Source organism: Dryobates pubescens, chromosome Z, assembly GCF_014839835.1.
Source record: "Dryobates pubescens isolate bDryPub1 chromosome Z, bDryPub1.pri, whole genome shotgun sequence".
In the NCBI taxonomy this organism is placed as follows: Eukaryota; Metazoa; Chordata; class Aves; order Piciformes; family Picidae; genus Dryobates; species Dryobates pubescens.
The window spans coordinates 32,855,619-32,877,281 of record NC_071657.1 but is presented as its reverse complement, the minus strand read 5'-3'; the positions used below and the strand labels follow the sequence as shown (position 1 = coordinate 32,877,281).

At 38.7% G+C, this 21,663-nt stretch overlaps 1 protein-coding gene across 3 annotated transcripts in view; it reads left to right on the top strand.

Annotated features, from left to right (window-relative positions):
* The window catches only part of SHC3 (SHC adaptor protein 3), a 67,055-nt gene that overhangs the window by 6,485 nt on the left and 38,907 nt on the right, over window positions 1–21,663 (top strand). For all 3 annotated transcript variants that reach the window (XM_054177893.1, XM_054177892.1, XM_054177894.1), the window contains one exon: window positions 9,437–9,507. In XM_054177893.1, coding sequence (XP_054033868.1) covers window positions 9,437–9,507 — 71 coding nt within the window. The remainder of the gene's footprint in view (window positions 1–9,436; window positions 9,508–21,663) is intronic.

The following is a 21,663-nucleotide window of genomic DNA, read 5'->3' as shown; positions in this document are numbered from 1 at the left end:
AAGTCTGTAACGATTTATGTGCCAAAGGATTCAACTTTCAGCATGAATGTCTGTTATGCAATACATTTGGAATGTTTGCAAAATTCCTCAGAAACTTTGGCATAATTTCTACACCCAGGGTTATTTCATGACAAAATTTGGACACTGTTAATACTGATTTGAATAATTAAAGTCAGATCTTTATTTATTTAAAATAAAAATTATACAGTCCTACTAGCAATTTACAGTTTTAAAATTCACTAATTAATTTAACTACTTTGTTTAGGAGGTAAAATTGCCTTTAGCCAGAACTCTTTGGTTTCCCATGGAAACTGAATTGTTGGTTTCTCTACTTGTCTTCAAATAATGATTACAATAAGAATACTGTGCGCTCAATGTAAATATCTGTCACTGCAAACATAAAGAAAACACAGGAAGGAACTGAAATCTTCAGGGAAAACCCATGCCTTACTCTGCTGCTGGCACTTTGTCCCAGTGACAGAGCAATCTTCTGTCCCCTAGCCACATAACCTGTTAAGGAACCTTCTCTTACACACTAGCTATACTTGTGCTGCAGCCCATCTTCATTTCATGGTAGAAAGCTGAAGTGAATGCAGAAATTATCTGTATTATATTTTCTTCTCTGCAATGTGGAAAAAAAAACCATGCATCTGCCCTGGGATAGTCAACCAACCTTCCCAGCTACAGACACTCTTTCAGGATGATTACCGTCCTGAGAATGAAACTAATTCCCTAGTTGTAGAGCAAGAGGGTGTTAGTGTTGCTTCTCTGCAGTTCTGCATAGTCATGGAATATTCACATTTCATTTGATTGTGAACATTTATGGTAAAATGTGATGTAGCTCTGCCTTTGGCTGCACCAGCCAGAGCAGAGGCAGAACCTGTCCATGTGAGCTGTGATAAGAATAATGATGGCACTCAAATAAAACCACATTTCCAGTCATTGTGTATTTTCAGAGGGGGATTGGGTGCAACTGGTTAATGTGCCCAATGGTGACCTAGAATGTTTTTTTAATAAGGGATAGATATTTTCCTAGATTTTTTTCAAATCAGTTTTCATAGGGCCAGGAAAGATTTCCATCTCAAGATGTTGATGATCCCAGTCAGACCCAAAAGTTTAAAGACTAAAAAAAAGCCCTTTTAGATTAGACAAGCAAGAAGATAAAAGATGAAATAGAGTACAAGAGCATGCAAATAAAATCATGTGAGGTAAAGAGTAAAAGATGTCTAGGTCTTTTTTTCACATAGCACCATCACATTGTATTTTTTGATACAGGGATTTTTGACTTTTCATTGTCTTTGAACAATTCCTGAGACACATAAATTGGTTGAATACCTGAACAGAAAGGACAGACAAAAAGAGATGTATTTTATCTCAAGATACTGTCTTGCTCAGCAGCATTTCCATCTTTCCAGATATGTTGTATTAAAATGCCTTGATTCCCACTTTTGGCTCTTACTGGTGTAGGAATTATGTGAAGGAGTGCATGTCTCATTGGACATTATGATCCTGATTGACATTTGACACTGCATACCTCTGATGAAGTAATTACCTGAGACAGAATTGTCCCTTTCCTTATGGGGGAGCTTCTTTAATTAACCATAGGGCATTTTGAAAGTATTTTAAACTTTCCAAGAAAGAAGATTGTTTTAGAAACACAACCTTTGCTACCAAATAGAGGGGCCATGTCTTGTCACTGCATGTTGAATACAGATGCTACAGTGTCACTCGTTTTTACTTCCTTTTTCCTAAAGTCTGAGCAGGAATGGCCAAGTTAATAAACCATGCAGTTTCCTGAAAGGAAAGAATTGTGAAACTGCACTGTAAACACCAAAATCAACAGCTCAAAATGTATCAGCCAAATGCTTTCAATCTACCCAAAGCCTTTTCTTGGCTTTTCTAATTTGTTTTTCTAGGCAGTTTCTAGTATGGTCCTGCTCCTAGATGTAATCCTTAACAACACCCAGACATGATAAAAAGCTTCATAATTAATGAGATTTACAAGGACCTGGTGTGAAATCAAGCTGCACTGGCTCATGCATTGAACCTGTTTCTTTTACAGCACTTCAGCAACATTAAGAAGGCAGTGAAGTCTGGCTCAGTTTACTGTAGAGCAGATAATAACACTAATAATACTGCTATGAAAAGCTGATTAATAGATACTCCTAGTCTACAAAGTGAGGTTTATTTACAAGCTCTAATGCAAAGTACTATTTAATGCAAAATATCAATCCATTTGATTTTACTGAAGAGGACATGAAAAGGTAGAGGTTTTAACTAATTTGCTTGAGGGTGTCCGGGAAATTACTGGCAGGGGTGAGACATACACAACACCTAAGTACAGTGCTTTTGCTACCACGCCCAACTGCTCTGTAGAGTTCCTACAGTGAAGGTCTGCTGCTGTAGAAGGTTTCCAGCTGGATAGGCAGAGTAGGCAAATCAGAAAAAAATAATTTAGTTTGCAAATTGAGCATATTTTGGACAGAAATTAGAATAGAAATTTTGGAGGGAAAGAAAGACAGCTTTGTCCAGGTTAGCAAATGCTACCTTTGAATCATGGTCTCTGTGATACATTCATCCTAGTTGTTGAAGGCCACCCATGACACAGCCAACAGGGAGGATAGAAGAGTTCCTATGAAATGCACACCTAAAAATATTATGAAAAAAACACACCAAGAAATCATTTATTATGGATGTTTTGCAGGATCAGAGTTGTGGAAAATGCCCTGGATACAGTGAGATGCAAGATTTGTTCATGTGAAAGACTTAGTCTGACTTGTGTTGGTAGCTTGAAGTGAACAATATTTATGAATGTAGTTTTAGGTTAGCATTATGAATTGCAATTCAAGTTGCTCAATGATAGACAGTCAGAGTAGTAGTTAAGTGAGAGATGTTTCACGAGATAGAATTGGTGCGCAGCTCATCTCCAGTTACCTCCTTTTGCCAACTGCTGATATGTAGTCATGTCAATTTTTTGTCATACTTTGGAGATATGTTTACAGACATGGAAAGTATTGCTTAGTATTGTTCTTCTTTCTGTCCTAATAATGGTTTCACATGAGTATATTTTTCTTTGCAAATGCTGTACTCTCTCTCTGCCTCTTCAACAACATCTGGAGGCATTCAACAGAAGTTCCTATCTTCTCTAAGGCCTTTTGTTTATATGAATTACTAGCTAATGAAGAAGAACTTCACAAGTTTTCTGATCTCTGTGAGAGAAAAAGGAATAACATATTTCCAATTTCTTCATAGTGCTGGCAAATCTTGATATATTTTTATATATAATCATATATATCAGCTTATTAACAGACATATACATCTGTCCACTGAAACTTTAAAATAGTTATGAATATGCACATACTGCATTTCAGAAGTAATAAAAAATGGCATTATTTTAGAGTCAAGGATTTTTTGTAATCATTCTTAATAACAATGGCTCTGTATATTTGTGCATGCTTGAAGTTAGTATATAGAATTTCATGGTCTGTGTGGATATAAAATCACGCATGCATATACATAGTATAAAATAAAAGTAGGCATGCATAAATGCAATTTGGTTTGGTCATGTTAAGGCAGATTGATTCTTTTTTAACATTTAAGCAACTCAATGTAAGAAAGGCATATGTAACAGAACAATATAACTGTTTAGAAGCTGATTTTTCTACTGGCAGCGGATTAGATCTAGATTAACGTGTTCAGGTGAAAACAGTCACAGCCTTTCAGTGTTAATTAGTTAATGCTAGGAATTTTGTTTTATATTTGATGCCAGAATCCCTCTGGAACTCAGTCTCACTTTACTTACAATGGAAAGTCTTTGTGAAAATCTTCAGGAAATTCACTGTAGAAAGATTTACAAGATTAAAGCTAGATGTCTAGCAAACATGCAGTGACTCACAGTCATGCAGTGAAAATTTTAAAACATGACCTTTCTTTGTATTATTTTATACTCTGGATGATAAACATTATTCCTGTTTGGTGCAGTGAATCAAAATATATCAAGGCACAGATATACAGAGAAAGTCTTATTTCCCTGTAGTCTCCTGTGAAAAGATTTTGTAACTCTACTATGATCATTATTAAGTCAATAGCCTATGAAGCTTACCTCTTACCAAAATAGTTTAATAGCACAATGTTAGCAGTATTCATATTATTGAATGTCCAAGCATTCAGTTCAAAGAATAAAATAGAGAAGCAATACATTGTAAACATATCAACTGCCAAAATAGCATTGAATATGTTAATTAACAAATCAAAGTACATAAATTATAGAAGTAATTTCTGGGAGGCACTAATTTTCCTGGGAGGTACACATTTTCCTCCTAAATCCCTGCATTATTATAGTTATGCACATCTGAGCTTTATGTTTGGGTAGGAGAAGGCAGTTTGTTGAAAGAGTAGACTTACATTCACCACTTAAGGATTGTTCAAATCTGCATATATAGAGGCATATAAAATATTTTAATACTACAGAAGCCAGTTGTCATTCATGAGGAAATGGGAAAAAGCTAGAAGTTGGCCAGAAGTGGAGGTATGCTTTGGAGAGCTGTGTTCTCTTTTCACCCATTCTTGAAGAAGTGAACCACCCTTTTCCAAGAGAAATGCAATTGACAATCCTATCCATCATCATCTGTACTAGTTCAGAAGCTCTCTTGCTTTACTTGTCTTGTGGAGCAATTTGTGATGATAAATTTATGGGTGAAGGGTCAATGATTATTTGTAGTTGCACTCTGAAGATCTGTTTTTAGGTTTTCTGTTCCATTTTCATTCAATCGATTGTTACTTTCTGTCTGGAATGGAACATGCAAGCTTCAAAGTGAGTTGTGAATATTGTGGAACGTTGGAGAACTATCAGAGCTCATTTCACAAACCTTTCTGTCTGTTAATGATGGTATCTGAAATTAGAAGGAACTGTCATACTGATGCCTGAATGCATGTTGCAATAGAATATAATCTGAACTTGAAACAAAAGTAATTATTTTTAAGTAGGAGAGTCCTCAGCTAGGATGAACCTGCAGTAGTGAATTAGTACTAATTTTTCATGTACTTTCATGGTATACTTTAATTCTGGACTAGCTCTTTGGCTAACAAGAATAAAATGCAAAATGAAAACCAAAATAAACCAAAACAATAAACCCAACCAACAAACCCCCACCAAAACACCAAAAAAACCCCATACAAAATCATGCAGAAAAATCCAACCAAATAAACACCCCTACAGAAAGAAAAAAACCCCAACCATCAAAATGTAGGCAGATGACTTGAAATACATTTGAGGAACAGGTGTGGCAAGTAAAAAGCTGCTCACTTCTGTACTTCCCAAATAAAAGCCTGTCCTAAGCCTGTGGGTGAGAAACTTGCTGGCAATTGACCAGATTGACAGGGTATCTTAATGTTTCAGAGATTTCTATTTGCAAAAATTAGATCTATGTACACCACCCAGAACCCCAAGACTCTGAATCTGTTTTTTTGAGCCCCCAGGCTCAAAGCAGCTATGCAACCTCATTACAGATTTCAGATACAATGTTGTGGACCGGTCAGAATTGGTGGTGGTGGTCTGGTTACACACCTTAAAATCAGTTCATCTTAGTTTTACTTGGTGAGCTAATGATGCCCAGTAGTTCAGACTCAGAGACTGGGAATCACTTTCTGTGACAGTTGGTGATGGGCAAATCTTCCTACTATGCATGTGCAAGGGAGACACTACTCTGCTATTAGAAGTGCATTCGGTATTCAAGCATTTGGTACTCCCAGGCTGAGCTGCTGCCATGCTGTGTGGAGCTACATATTGCTAGGTTTTTCTTATAGATACATATATTTTTATTTTTTTTCTGTTGTTACTGCTAGCTTCTGAGTCAAAGTATGCAAGATTTCTTCCAGTAATGTGGGGCTTTAAAGGGCTTGTTAGGAAACCATAAAGTAGGTTCCAGTTTATGGAGCAAAAGGCATTTCAGACAGTGACTGTCTTAATTTTGCCTTTTTGCTCGAAGAACGTGAATGCACTCAGTGTTTGTGTGTTGAACTATTTCTGACAAATGTTATGAGAATTCAATACCATTTCCTACACAGCATGCAGTAAATATTTTTATGTGTTAAAGAAGTATTTTCTGACTGAATCATGGAGAAGACAAAGGTACTTTTGGAAATATAGACAAGATCTTCACTTAGGGGTGAACCTCAGGTATACAACCTTCTTAAATGTTTATCTGGAAAAATTTTAAATAACATAGATGTTGGAACCTGATGCAAGGAAAGAGATGTGTTCCCAGGAGTAAGTGGCACATTGCTTTTAGATTTACTTCAGATTCCTGCTGTTAGCAGGTGCTGTTTAGCATGCAAAGTACTATTTATGAATCTAAAACCTCTGAATGGAAATGTGTTCATTCATATGAAAGGCTTTCTTCTTGGGGCATAGTATGATTGAATGAAGGTGTATGAGCTGGAAACTCTGAACGAGTTATATCAGAAAGTAGACAGGAGGTGAAGCATTTTCTGAGAGACCTTGGAACTAGTGGTCCCAACCCTTGCTTCTTCAAGGTGGGCTGTATCTCTGTATATTTGCTTCCTGAGCAATGAGTGAGGATGATAGTGGCAGCTCATAAATATCACAGTAGCAGTGCATAGTAGCTCATTGGTTAGAATATATACAAAGGGCTGGGTGAAGAGGACTTTTTTAGAAGTAGATTATTTTATAACTATATTTTATATGTTTTATGGAATGCCTAAAGCAAAAGATAGCATTTCTTTTTAATCAGGATATTTATTTGTTGAAATAAATTAATCATTTATTTACTTGCTATCTTGGTTGTATGTCTTCTTTCTGTGGATCCTTGTCAGGATGTACATCAAATGGATAATTTTAGAGAGCAATGTTGGTCTTGGGAAATAATTGAAGCATAGCAGTAGGTGAGTTATATGTCCCTGTAGTTGGCCTTTGGACCTTTTAAATGTCAGTTTTTATAGTAATTTTGTTACTTGAAAACATGCCGTGGTGATTAAGTGTTCACATCTTTTATCCCAGAAAATCAGTTGCCATCTTGCCTTGATCAGTCAGGAATACTGCAAGCCTTACTATGTTGTGTTCAGCTGTCTCTGTGCTATACATATAACAAATACAGGGTAATTTTTCCATCTGACCTTCCTTCAGTCTGGTTTTGTGTCTACTTTTGTTAATGCAGCTCAGGTAGTATGACTCAAAGGAGTCTAAATGCACGCCTTCTAAGTATATTTATGGGTATTTGTCTGTTTATTTCTGTGTTTGTTTTGACTGTGACTTGTCTTCATGTGTGTTTATGTATTTATTTGCACGCCTGCATGTATTTGTCAAACTATCTTCCAGAGTTTGCTTCAAAAATGTTGGATTTGGTTTTCAATCTTGTACCATTACTTTTCTTTAAAAGACATGTAGCAAACACAGGTAAGTCAAGGAACAAGTGTAATGCAAGAGTGTTTTAATATTGCGTGGTCTAAATGAACAGGTTAATGAAATAATTAAAACTAAGTATTTCAGTAACAAAAAATCACAGAAATACCTTTGAACAATAAAAAATAGATAAAAAGAGTACAGGAAAATACCTTTCATTGCTGTGTATTGGCATAAGTTAACTGACTAGCTGATTATCTCAACTGATGTTTAATGAATTTCATCTGCAGGCAAATCAAACCACTCCCTGACGTGCTTAAAAATAGAGGTAATAGTTAACTTCCTGTGTGAGAGCATGAAAATGTTGTTCTGGATGCTGTAAGTGTTCAGGGAGAAGTATACCTTAAAAGGGAATCTACTTGCAATATGATACAGGGGGTTACCTAATTTTGCACTGCTAGAGGAATGATGATAGCCTAAGCACTTTGAGAGTATGACCCATATCTTAAAAGCTCCATACACCAGGATATTCATGGCATGACATTTTCTAAGAAGATTTTACAAGATTTTAAAAAATCATGAGATAAGATTGCAGGAGATCTCTAAATATTTCCAGGAAATTCTAGGAAATGGATCTTGGAACAACCCTTTCCAGAAACTGTTGGCTATTATAATCCAAATTTGAGCAATTTAATGAATAGGAGTTATTTTATTGTTGTCAGTGTTGTAGTAACTTTGCAACATTTGATAGCAATAAATTAAATAATAATGGACATGAAAAAAACCTAGATACATCCTCAGCTTTTAAACACTGTGAATTACATGTTTATACAGAAAAAGCACTGCTGAAATTCTAGATTACTGATGTGGCAATTCTTTAAAAGATCATTTTTCAATATAAATAAAACTCCCAAGCAGACTCAAAGTGGTGACCTCATTGATCTTTTTATTTTTTTTTTAAATTTTTGCACCAGTTTCATTCACAAGTAGATTGTATTGCACTGTGAATAGGTCAAAGCACTGATATAAAATTGTTATAAAAGTGGGTATGTAAAACCAATACTAGAATAACATTGCCAAGCTTAGTATGTAAAGACTGATCCCTTTTTCTCCTGACTTTCAAAGGTCAGGTGTGTAGCTGTGCAGATGCTGCTATATTGTAGTATTTTTTCTAATGGTACTCCCTCTTTTTCTTAGTGTGCTGGGCAGAAGTCTGGGTCAATAATTCTGTTCTTTTACTACTAGTAACTAACCTTCATCTAGGGAGGTGGTGGAAGCCCCATCCTGGGAGGTTTTTAAGGTCAGGCTGGATGTGGCTCTGGGCAACCTGATCTAGTGTGAGGGGTCCCTGCCCATGGCAGGGGCAGGGTTGGAACTAGATGATCCTTGAGGTCCCTTCCAACTCTAACAATAGAATCTATGATTCTATAATGCTATGATCTTGGATGTACTTCTTTTGCATGACCCTGTTGATCACCAGCATGGGTTACTGGTATTTTTTGTTACCATTTTCCTAGATAAGGTTATACTGGTGTCATTAATGAAAATACACAATCCCATCTTCTCCTGAGCTGGTTTATTAAAGAGTCCTCTTTGGATTGCTGGTGATTTTTTCAGCTTTCCCTGACATGATTTATTGTTCTAAAGAGTTTTAATTGTCTTTGTCTTAAATAAGATCATCCTGCTACCCACTGCTAGACAGATTTGCTTTGCCACACTTCCTTTTTCATTAATATTATTCTTTACTTTGATTAGCTTTACATCTAAAATGGAATAATTAAGTTAAAGGAAAATTAAAAAGCACATCAGCACACTCTGAACTAGGTGTATTACAGTGATTAGATTAAATGTGAAAACATACATTGAGTCAAAATTGAGACTTAAATGAAGTAAAATGTTTCTGGAGCAGATCTCTGACATATAAGAACATAATAATAAAAACCTACCTGACACACAGAAGAAATCAAATGTAAAAGTAAGAATGATCCAATGCATTGTAATGATTATCTGCATCCCCCCCCGACCCTGTACTCAATAATTATAATATGTTTTCCAACTGTTTCTTTTTCCTTACAGTACTTGGGGTGTATAGAAGTCTTACGCTCAATGAGATCTCTTGACTTCAATACTAGAACACAGATTGCAAGGTAAGACTTTGTACAAGTGTGTTATTTAAAGTAACTTCTGAATTGTGTGAAGGACAGTAAGATGGCAAAGCATGTAATAAATAACTTCTGGATACCATAAGTCCCTTAATTTTTTTTTTCTTTTACAGGGAAATCTCTCACGTGATATTAATATAGCTTTATCGGGACTTTGAGGATATTTTCTTTGTGGTCTTTTGATATGCCAAAAAATTGTGTTTGTTATGCTAAATAAGGCACTTATCTAGGTATCAATTTCATGGCATTTAAGTCATTGAGAATTAGAATATATTTAAATACAATGCATTTGTCAAAATCAATCAAGGGAGTTGGTTTGTAGTCATATAACTATACAACGGGCGTAAATGAAAATACGCCATGGTGGTGCCAGAGACAAATGAAAGAATTGTCTTTTCCAGGCTCTATATAAGAAACAATAAGTTTATATAAGGTTCTTGTTACAGTTATTTTAGGTCTGTCATGATATTATTGTAAAAGCAGTACATAAGTACAGCACTATCTTAAGAAGTGTTCATGAATTTTTTTTTTCTAGGAGACTATTTTCTGAGACCTACAGGAGATGGTGTTTTTCAGGCCATTTTCACTTGAAAAGCTGAGCTCATTGATTTCAGAGGACTGTAGCACTGACATCTAGTAACTGAAACTTTTCAAATTCTGGCAACAAGATAGTGTAGTCCTTTCTAAAGAAAGGAACATATACAAAGTGATATGACTGTGTACAGTGTCTGGCAGCTGCTATTAGTCTATCATAAACCATTTGTCATACTACAGACAGCTAAGTATTTTATTAAATGAGAAAAATTACTTGCATTTAGGTTTGAATGCTGCTCCTGTGGTCTGTATGCATTGCCCCTGAGTTACACTTGCATACTGCAGCTTTAAATTGGACTTTTTAAGTCCTCACAAAGTGTTAATCATCAATTTGTCAAGATACTGTGTTGATGACGGGTTTAAAAGCACAAGGACAGGTAAAGAACAGAATTCTGGGTTTCAGGCAATATAGACTATGGAGTCATTTGAGAATTTTATTTCTATACTTTTAAAAACTCATTGTGTACATTTCTGTGGTGTTTACAGCAGTGACCTTTTAAAATAATTTCATGTCTAGGCAGACTTCCATTTCCAGTGCAAGTGGCACATTTGTGTTTACCACTTGGAAGTGAAACGATACTGTCTTATGAAACAGTTTTTACAATTGTTTTTTTTTTTGTATTTATACCTGAAAGCGAACTGGATTTGGCTTTATTTTTCTAAACAGTCTTTTCCACTATATGTCTTCATTAGAATGCTGTTGCACTTTTTGTGTTATCTAGCTTAAAGGCAGAACTCTGACATTAATATATTTAAGCATATTTGCTGATCTAAAGCAATGTGGTCTGCACAAAGCACCTTTATCTTAGAGTTCCCTCAATACAAAAAATATTCTTTGATTCTACTTGAAACAAGCTTAGAATTATGTACATTTTTCTGTTGAATTTATAGTGTATTTGACCACATGGTGGGCATTTTCTTGGCTCATCTTCAGCTGACCACACCTAGAGCAAGTATGAAGCCATATATTCGTGTTTTGCTTGTTACTTGGCATCTTCAATATTCTGTTTATTATAAAACAATGAAGATCCACCACTCTGACCCTGTAGTTCCTGATATAAAGCTTTTTTTGGGAAGTAGGAGTTTTTAGGTGACTTTTGAATCAGGGTCTAGCATTTTAATCTACATTTCACCAGTTCTTGTGGCTCTAGAAATCCCCTTGCCATGTCTTCAGTACATGCTTCTTCATGTAGCATTTCACATTCAAGCTTGTTTTTTACTAGGTAAACATTATTAAGGAATTATTAAAATTCATATTTTTTTATTAACTTGCTCATGTGCATGAAGAAACATAAAATAGGCCTCAAGGTAAGTGCTGAATTAACAATGCTGATGTTCTGATATTACAGGCACCAATTCCTTCTTAGGAAGACACCTGGCACCAAATGGTCTGTGCTACCCTTTGATTACAAGTAAAATAAAAGCACCTGAAAGTTACTTTCGTGTCTACTATGTTATACATTTATATTTAGGTGTTTCCATTGCTGATTTCTCTGCAGCCTGCCACCAGTAACAAAGAGTTGTCTTTGTAGCCTGATGGCTGGTGATGAAGTATGACTGAGAATTGGGTCTGTAGGTCTAGTAATGTTATCTGTGACTGCTCCATCTGAGAAACTTAGATCCACAGCTGCAGCAACAGCCTCTCTGTGTATGGAGTTGTGTAAACTTATTTATGCTGTTTCCCATAACTGGAGAAACAGTTGTAAAGGCAGCTCTAATGTCTTTCTGACCCATAACTGTACAATTGATCCTACTGTATGTGTGATACCTGTTTTATGTGCTATTTTTCCCAAAACCTTGCAAAACCAGTTGCAGAAGTGAGTGATCTGGGCTGGGTTAATATGACTTGTGGCATTATTCAGTATTTACTAAGTCTGACTGAAAAGCAGTTAGAAAAGATGAGCTAAGTTACTTGATTTAGTGTGGAAGTCTAGATGCCTCTCTTCCTGATGAGCATGCATCAAACTTGACATATATAAACCACTCCTTTTCTAAGCAATGTGTCACTTCCCTATCACTGCCTGCTTTTCCTCCACATTACAGAACTCAGCCCTAAGAAGTCAGTCACTAGGAATCCTAAGTTTGCCTCTCTTCTGCATTCCATTTACTTCATATGTCATGTTATGTCTCTGCTAGCTTTGAGGAGGATCAAACCACCAAAGTAAGATGAATAGCCCCAGCTCCTAGCGGAAAAACTTCTGTGGCTTATGCATAGTAGGATGAGATGTTTTGTCTCTGGCTCTGTTGCAAACTTTGGGCATTGTTTTGCAGAAATTATTAGCCCCATCCCACTCTGTGATTAAATTAATTAGTGCTTGTAAAGAGCACTAAAATTGTTGGCTGAATGATAGAAATTATTTAAGAATTGGGCTAGGATTTCCAGTTATCTAGTCAATTAGACACCCATTTTAAATAAGTTAATGGGAAAGAGATGTCTGGATATTTTGAAAGGCTTTGAAAATCACAGCTGTTCTACTTAATGCATTAGGAAAGCATATACATTAGTGTGTGTGCATGGACCAGTCTGGTAAATGAAGAACTGTGCTTTCAACTGCAGGAGATGGATTGAAGTTACACTGTAAACAGTTTGGTCAGTGATCTTTCTTTTCAGCCACCTAGTGCTGTAGTTCCTGGCCTGTAACTTATTTCTGGTTTGCTTTTTCACTTTTTGTAAAATGTTAAAACTTGCAGTGATACATTTATCTTCACGCGAAATCAGTGAGCAAGCACTTTAACTTGTCAGATTCTTCATCAGACCTTAACAACCTTGGTGGCGCCTGAGAAGAGGTATTGTCATAATTGTGGTTCTGATTTGAGGAAAAATTAATGTCTATGTACAAATTACAACAGATTTTTTTCCCCCTCTTTATGGTTATTCATTTGAAGTGTCAAGATTCTTTCACTGCTGGATAAATAGGAGTAGTAGTAGGAGTACTCTAGTACTACTAGAGTAGTATTAATCAGTTGCACTTATTCTTTTCTATAATAAATGTAATATGTGAATTCTTGATCAAATAAATGGATGCATGATCCAAGGGTCAGCAGTTACACATAATGATAAATAAAAGCCAGCTAAATCCACATGTTGCAACATAAATTATCCAGTGATAACTCTTGTAACACATGTGAAGTCAAGATGGCTTTCTTGGGCAGCAAGATGAACAGAAGCATTTCATTTTCAACATAGTGGAGGAACAGGAGGACTAGCAAGCAAGACTACTGAGCTAACTGCAGGGGGCAAGCGGTCCTATGTTCATCTGCAAACCACCGTCATCATCAGAGAAAGGGGCGAGTCTTAACCTTGTATGGCCAGTTCCTTTGTGCCCTGTTTGTTTTTAAAAAAATAAAAAAAATCAGGTAAAATTCTTTTGCAACATGTTCAAGTATTTGCAGTTCATATAATATGTTAGTATGCTTACTGTTACATCTGTTATAATGTAGTATGTCTTCACTACTGTGTTGTATGCATGAGTGTAGTTATGCACTGGTTTGAATTCAAATGGTGTTGCATGCACCATTTGTCATATAGCAGTATCTGTACTAAAAGGCTGCATGTTCATTGGTATTTAATTGAATGTAGTCAGTTTGCTGCATGCAACTTCAGAAAGTTGCACCTCCCCATGCTGAGTAATACATTCGATTGCATGCTATACTATGTTAATAGCAAGTAAATTGGAGGACTTCATACTAGCAGTGGACCCAAATCCAAATTCTGATCCCAATATTCTCTATGAATTCTGTTGGGATGAACAATTTGAAAGAGATTGATCTCCAAATTTGGGTCTTGAACTTCATGAAAACCAAATCCATTTATGCAAATATCCCAAGCTTCTGGAGGGGAGATGGTGGAAATCCATTTTTTAGAGCTGTTTTTGAGTCCAATGCTAAACAATATGAATGAGGTTCTGTTGATACAGCATTTTGTTCAACCATATCTGTGTTCATTACAGAAATTCACTGTCAACAAGCGTCACTGCAAAAGAAGATGGAAGACACTGTAAAGGAAGAATATTTCCCCTGTGATTTTTGAGGATGTATAGGTAATGTGCTACCAGCAGTGAATTCTGTATTCAGTCTCCTCCTTAACATGCTCTTTTGCTTGGAAACTGAGTGTGGTTCATTCCTGCTTTTTGCTGCATGGACTCTGGATGTGGGTTAGTGCTTAGCGGGTAGTGTTTGGGAGAATTACTTCAGGGCCAAAAATCTGGGAAGCACAGGGTGCAGACTACTGTGTAGTTCATCTGAAAATCAGCAAGATTCTTAGAATTGAATGGAGACAGCTCTAATTGAAGCAATGACAGCTGTACTGCCTGATACCATAAGAGAGTCATCTACATTTCCTAGTTTAGCTCTCATCAGCACAGAAATAAGTCAGAATAAATAGGATTTTGTATGCTTAGCATTGTGTGGTGGGTTGAAGTTTCCCCCCAGCATTAACTTTTTGCCAGAGCAACTCAGTTAGAAGCAAAAGAAGCTGTATTTACAAGGAAAACCTACACTCTACAATGGAATGCAATGAATATGTACAAAATATACAGTATTTACAATATTATACAGATATTTACAATTAGCAAGCAACACAACCCCCCCCCACAGGCCAAAAGACTGTGGAAAACTGTTCCACTGCCCCCCCACCAAGGTCCCAAAAGAAGATCAGAGAGAGAAGCAGTTGGTTAGACTTATCCAAGGCCAGCCAGAAGCACATAATCTTTCCTGAGTGAAGCAGAAAGAGCCAAGATCAGAAGAGAAAAGGAATGGGAAGAATTGTTATGGTACAGGTCCTCTTATCCCAGATATGTACCCAATGAATTTGTTCAGAATACTCTTTTGTTTGCCTTTTTACACCCAATAGTGATTTATTTATATTTTTCTACTTTTCTGCTCGAAATCTGCAGCTAAATTTTAAAGGCATAGCCTAAAACCATCACAATCCACCCCTTCTAAACAATTTCATTGGCTGCTAATACTATCCATCTAATCTAAAACAATATCTACCATAACAAGTAAATAAAGTTCATAGTCCATTTTGACTATCTCAGATGTAGATGATTCAGATGCCCCAAACCAAGAAAACAGAAAACAGTTTGTTTCTCCTCAGACAATGTGAGGAAAAGGAAGAAGGACTCTCAGGTAACTCAGGGCTCTCAGGGCTCTCAGGGTTCATGCACCATAGATTCCTCATGGATTCTTCCTTTGGGCACGATATTGTATCTGTACAACACTCTGAATTTAAACTCTCTCAGCTTAAGTTAGATTTCTTTGTGGAATACACTGAATTTCACCATTCTCTTGCATTACGCAGTAAGTGTGACCAGGATCTCCAGCAGAAACCACCCCTTGGACAGGTTTAGCCTCTCCTGAAGGAGAAAATACCCAAACAGTTTTGCCCAACATGTTGTCTTCTCTAACAACAGGAACTCTATCACCTTCTACCTTTCACAGTAAATCTGAGTGTGCTGGTCCAGCTTGATTCACTGAACCTCTACTATTTACCAGCCAGGTTGCTTGTGCTAGATGTTTCTCCCAGTTTTTCAAAGATCCATCCCCTACGGCTTTGAGAGTGGTCTTCAGCAAACCATTGTAGCATTCAATCTTCCCTGCAGCTGGTGCATAGTAAGGAATGTGGAATATCCACCCAATGCCGTGCTCTTTGGCCCAGTTCTTCACAAGATTGTTTTTGAAATGAGTTCCGTTGTCTGACTCAATCCTCTCTGGAGTTCCGTGTCTCCACAGGATTTGTCTCTCCAGACCGAGAATGGTGTTGCATGCAGTTGCATGTGGAACTGGATAAGTTTCCAACCATCCAGTGTTTGCCTCTACCATAGCAAGCACAAACTGCTTACCACATCGAGAATGAGGCAGAGTGATGTAGGCAATCTGCCAGGCCTCATCATACTTCGTACTTGGACCATCGGTCACCATACCACAAGGGCTTAATTTGCTTTACCTGCTTAACAGCAGCACAAATGTCACAGTCATGGATGACTTGCATGATAGCATCCATGGAAATGTCTATGGATCTGTCACAAGTCCACTGGTAGGTTGCATCTCTGCCTTGATGTCCTGACGAATCGTGAGCCCACCGAGCTAAGAACGTCTCACCTCAGTGTTTCCAGTCGAGATCAAGATCAGAGTCCTTGTCTACTTGAGAAACTCCTGCAGCTAAATCAGCCTGATGGTTGTGTTGCTGTTCCTCAGTAGCTTTGCTCTTAGGAATGTGAGCATCAATGTGTCTCACCTGCACTGGAATTCTTTTGATTCGAGCGGCAATGTCCTACCACAGATCAGCTGCCCAAATATATTTTCCTTTTCTCTGCCAACCATTCTTTTTCCAGTCCTTTAGCCAACCCCACAGAGCATTGGCTACCATCCATGAGTCGGTGTAGAGATAAAGCTTTGGCCATCTCTCAGGTTCAGCTGTGCCAAGAGATAGCTGGAGAGATTCCACCTTTGCTTGCTCCCAAGAAAACAGGAACCCTCTGTGAACAAAGCTTATTTCTTTTCATCATCAGAAAGGTCATTGTAAGGAGGAGCTTCCTCAGCACGAGTTACTCTCTCCTCTGGAGGTTTAGTACAGTTAGTGCCTTCAGGCCAACTTGGGATCACCTCCACCAGACTAGGTCTTTCAAGATTTCCCATTCGAGCTCTCTGTGTTATCAGAGCCATCCACTTGGACCATGTTGGCATCTGTGGCATGATGTGGTGTAGAGCTTTTACATTTGAACATCCGTTTCAAAACTGGTAGTCTAGGAGCTAAGAAAAGTTGTGACTCAGTTCCAATTACTTCAGAAGCAGCTTTTACTCCTTCATAGGCAGCTAGAATCTCTTTCTCTGTTGGAATATAATTTGCCTTTGAATGTCTGTAACCTTGACTCCAGAAACCAAGAGGTCGTCCTCATGTCTCACCTGCCCATAGGCACCAGGTTGGACCACTGTCACTTGCAGCCGTGTACAAAATGTTCTTAACATCTGGACCAGTTCAGTCAGGTGCCAGAGCCATTGCTTGGATGACTTCTTGCTTTATTTGGTCAAAGGCAGCTTGCTGTTCAGGACCCCACTGGAAACTGTTTCTCTTTCGAGTCACATCATACAGAGGCTTCACAATCTGACTGTGTCCAGGAATGTGCAGTCTCCCAAATCCCACTGTCCCCAAGAAACATAGAGTTTCTTGCTTGTTCGTAGGATTTGCCATGGTAGAGACTCTGTTTACCACATCCATTGGATTGTGTCGGCGTCCATCCTGCCACTGCACTCCCAGAAACTGGATCTCTCTCGCAGGTCCTTTCACCTTGTCTTGCTTGATGGTGAAACCTGACTTCAAAAGAATGTCCATGATTTTGTTACCTTTCTCAAAGACTTCTTCAGCAGTTTTATTCCAGACAATGATGTCAATAAACTGGATGTGTTCTGAAGCACCACCTTTCTCCAGAGCATCATGGATCAATGCATGACAGATGCTTGAGCTGTGAACCCAGCCTTGAGGCAATCTGTTAAAACTGTACTGGACTCCTCTCCAGGTGAAGGCAAACTGAGGCCTGCGTTCCTATGCTATGGGAATAGAGAAAAACGCATTAGCAATGTCTATGGTAGCATACCATTTGGCCTCTTTGGATTCCAGCTCATACTGGAGTTCCATCATATCTGGTACTGCTGCACTCATAGGTGGAGTTACTTCATTCAGGGCTTGGTAGTCGACTGTCAGACACCAGTCTCCATTCTGCTTTTGCACAGGCCACACTGGACTGTTGAAAAGTGAATGAGCTTTGCTGATGACATTCTGACTTTCCAACTGACAAATCAGGTTTTGAATGGGTACCAAAGAGTCATGGTTGGTTCTGTATTGTCTGTGATGCACAGTCTGAGAAGCAACTGGCAACTTTATATCCTATATCTCATGTTGTCCCACAACTGTGGACTCATCTGAAAGCTCAGATGTAATGGACAACTTAACTTTCCTCCATCAGTTTCTACAGATGCTATTCCAAAAGCCCATTTGTAACCCTTAGGGTCTTTGAAATGCCCTTCTTTCAGAAAATCAGTTCCCAAAATACAAGGTGCATCAAGTCCTGCCACAACAGTATGTTTCTTCCACTGTTTACCAGTTAAACTTATATCAACTTGTATCTTAGTCAACTCTTGAGATCCACCAGTGACTCCCAGAGTAGTTATAGGCTCTGATCCCTGATAATTTCATGGTTATATGGTGCACTGAGCTCCTGTGTCAACCAAGGCCCTGTACTTCTGAAATTTTGAAGTGCCAGGCCACTGAATGTACACATTCCAATAGATTCTGTTGTCTTCATTATCCCTCTCCTTCCCCTGTCAGGAGGCAGGGCACCCCTAATTACGTGGAATACATCCGCATGTGCAATTAGCGCAGCATCTAGTGTCAGAGTGAAATCACTGTTGGAGCTATTAGAGTTGTTCTGGGAAACTGAGGAAGTAACAGCAACTCTTCTGGTATTGCTACCTCAGGCTCTGCCAGTCTGCAGTTCCCTTAGTCTCCTGAAAAGGTCAGAAGTTGGTTGACCATCACATCTGTTCATATTCTCGCCAAACTGATCACATAGAATTATCCAAATACTCCCACATGATTGCCTCTGTTTTGGAATGGCCTCCTTGGATGATGTCTGTTTCTAACAGCTGAAACTTGCATCCATTTGGAAGAAGAAGAACTGAAATTATTTCCCTGTTTCAATTTGGATATGGAGGTTTTAAGTTTCTCCTTCAGCTCTTTCATGCAATTCTTTATCTCTCCAGACGAGTTTCAATGGCTGAAACCAAAGAAACACGTGTGAGACCATCATCCAGTTGTCTCATTTGGTCAGTGGAGTGGCCGACGGTAGGAGGCATTCCCCCATAATTTCTTGCCACAATTCTGCTTGCCAGAATAGTAGCAGAATTAGGAGGAGCAAGTTTGATGAGCTTTTTGGCAAGACCTGTTCCCACAGGAATTTCATCAGGATTCAGAGTACCATGGTCTCCATACATCATTTTTCTCACAGCAAACTCTCTCAAGCACTTAATTTCCTCATCCATGGTGTTCCAAGGCTTAGGGTTCCATGGAAGGTCATCTCTGGATGGGTACCTCATAAAAGCTGCCAGTAAACGGCGTGTCAACAGAGAAACCTTACCAAGACACCTGCCTAGATGCCTATCTATTCCACTATCTTTTGAGAGGGTTCCAAGCTGAGATGCTGACTTGTCCCCCACTACTAAAGTAGGCGCCCTTGTATCGTAACATCCTCCTAACCAGGTTAGAATTGGCTCATTCTCTCCTCTAATGCAATCCTTTCTCACATGCCCAACTCCCTGCCTGGGGCATTTGCTGTCTGGATGCCATCTTCTTCCTCATCAATCACATCCTCTTGAAGATGCTGTCCCCACAATCCTGCTGCTATGCTCTGTAGGACCTCTTTAAGTTGAGAAGCACCTCCATTAGCTCCTGACTTACCAGAACCTGTATCCTGTCCTGCATCTCCACCATCCACTGATGGGCTCAGTAATTCAGCTATATCTTTAAGGCAAATTTTCTCTCCATTCTCAGAAGGATCCTTTTTAAAAGAAGGTCCCTGAGACTGAGCAGCAGAGGGATTCTGCTGTTTTTGCTGTTCCTCTGCCTCTCCATTTGCCTTGCATCTGCCCCTTTTATCCAAAGCTATGATTTGTTTAACTGGAGCTGCATTCAAATTTACATCAGACTTTGCAGAAGCAGAAGGAGTTTGCCAAGAAACATCACTGGCAGGTGGACTTTGAGACCCAGTGGCTGCTGCAGAACTCCCCCATGGCTCCTGCTGCTGTGGGAGGAAGTGTTTGTGCCTCGTTAATGGCTGCCGATGAAGCCGCGGCCGCCATCTTAGCTGCTGGTGCTGACAGTGTGGCCACCATCTTAGGTGCTGGCCCTGCCGGTGTGGTCTGCGTCTGTCCCCCCGCTGGCTGAACTCCAGAATTGCTGCCTGTCTCATTCACAGCTGCTTTAACATTAACTCCTGCCTCCCTGTTTCCAGCTGTTTGCCCTGTTTCTGTATCTTTGTCGTCAGTAGAAATGTCTGCATTTGAGTTAGAACTAGCCCTACGGCATCTGCGTTTGCTGTGCCTAAAAATAGAACACCTATTTGCTGCACGTCTCACTCAGAGCAGTGCCACTAACACAACTATAATCACCAATAGCAGATTCACATATAGCAAACAAATTACTTTGGAATCCTAGCTGCTTACATAGCTCCCCGCTACAGGAATGCTGAATTCATGTATCTCTGTGGGCAGAGTTACAGTTAAATTGTCATATTTTGTAAGCCAAAGCAGCGGTCAGACAGCATTTTCAGCTTGTACTTAAGCCGAAGGAACAGTTTATATGCCAAATATCTTCCCACCTTATCAAACATCATTGTCACACACCATCTATATAAAATCACCATCAGAGCAGAATATATCAAATGCCACAAAACCCGAAATAGCTTCCTTTTGCCTCATTAATTTGAGCAGGAATTAATCAAGCAAGCAATTGCCCCACATTGAATAGGCACCAATTATTTTTTGTAATGTGGCGGGTTAAAGTTTCCCCCCAGCATTAACTGTTTGCCAGACCAACTCAATTAGAAGCAAATGAAGCTGTATTTACAAGCAAAAACTACACTCTACAATGGAATGCAATGAATAGGTACAAAATATACAGTATTTACAATATTATACAGATATTTACAATTAGCAAACAACACAAACACCCCCCCAGACAAAAGAAGCCATTCCACTGGCCCCCCACCCCTTCCCGTCCCCCCCTTCCCCCCCCCCCCCCCAATCCCAAGGGAGGAGTGGAGAGAGAAGCAGTGGGTTGGACTTATCCAAGACCAGCCAGAAGCACATTATCTCTCCTGAGTGAAGCAAAACCGCTGAGATCAGAAGAGAAGAGAAAAGGGAAAGAATTATTATGGTACAGCTCCTCTTATCCTGGACATTTACCCGATTAATTTGTTTAGAACAATCTTTTGTTTTCCTTTTTACACCCAATAGTACTTTATTTATATTTTTCTACTTTTCTGCTCAAAGTCTGCAGCTAAGTTTTAAAGGCATAGCACCACCACACATTGAAATCTTTAATGTTCAATATAGTATTAGTGGGGAAAACGTTAACCAGTATTTGGATTAATTGACTAATGTATGGTAATGCAAAGCCTGAGTGAGAGTTATTAATTCCGTTTCTCCATCACACTTGCCTTTGTGGGAAAGCAAAGAACCTCTCAGGGGATGGAGAGGTTGAGAGATAAAAGTCAATGGTCAGAGAAGCAGTTATGGGTATAGATGTACCCTGTCTTTTCAGAAAGCTGGTGACTCCACATGGTTCTGCAGAAGCAGAAGGTAAATTGGTCTCAACATGTTTTAAAATCAAATCACAATGAAAACTTAACTGCAGCCTAGCACCTTGTAAAGAGAGATATTCTCAAGTTCCTCTGATAGCACCTAGCAGCTTGTTTACATGGAGAAATTAAGGGATAAGAAATTTGCATGTTTTTCATATGACATGTTGTGGTGGTTTGAGCCTTAACTGGG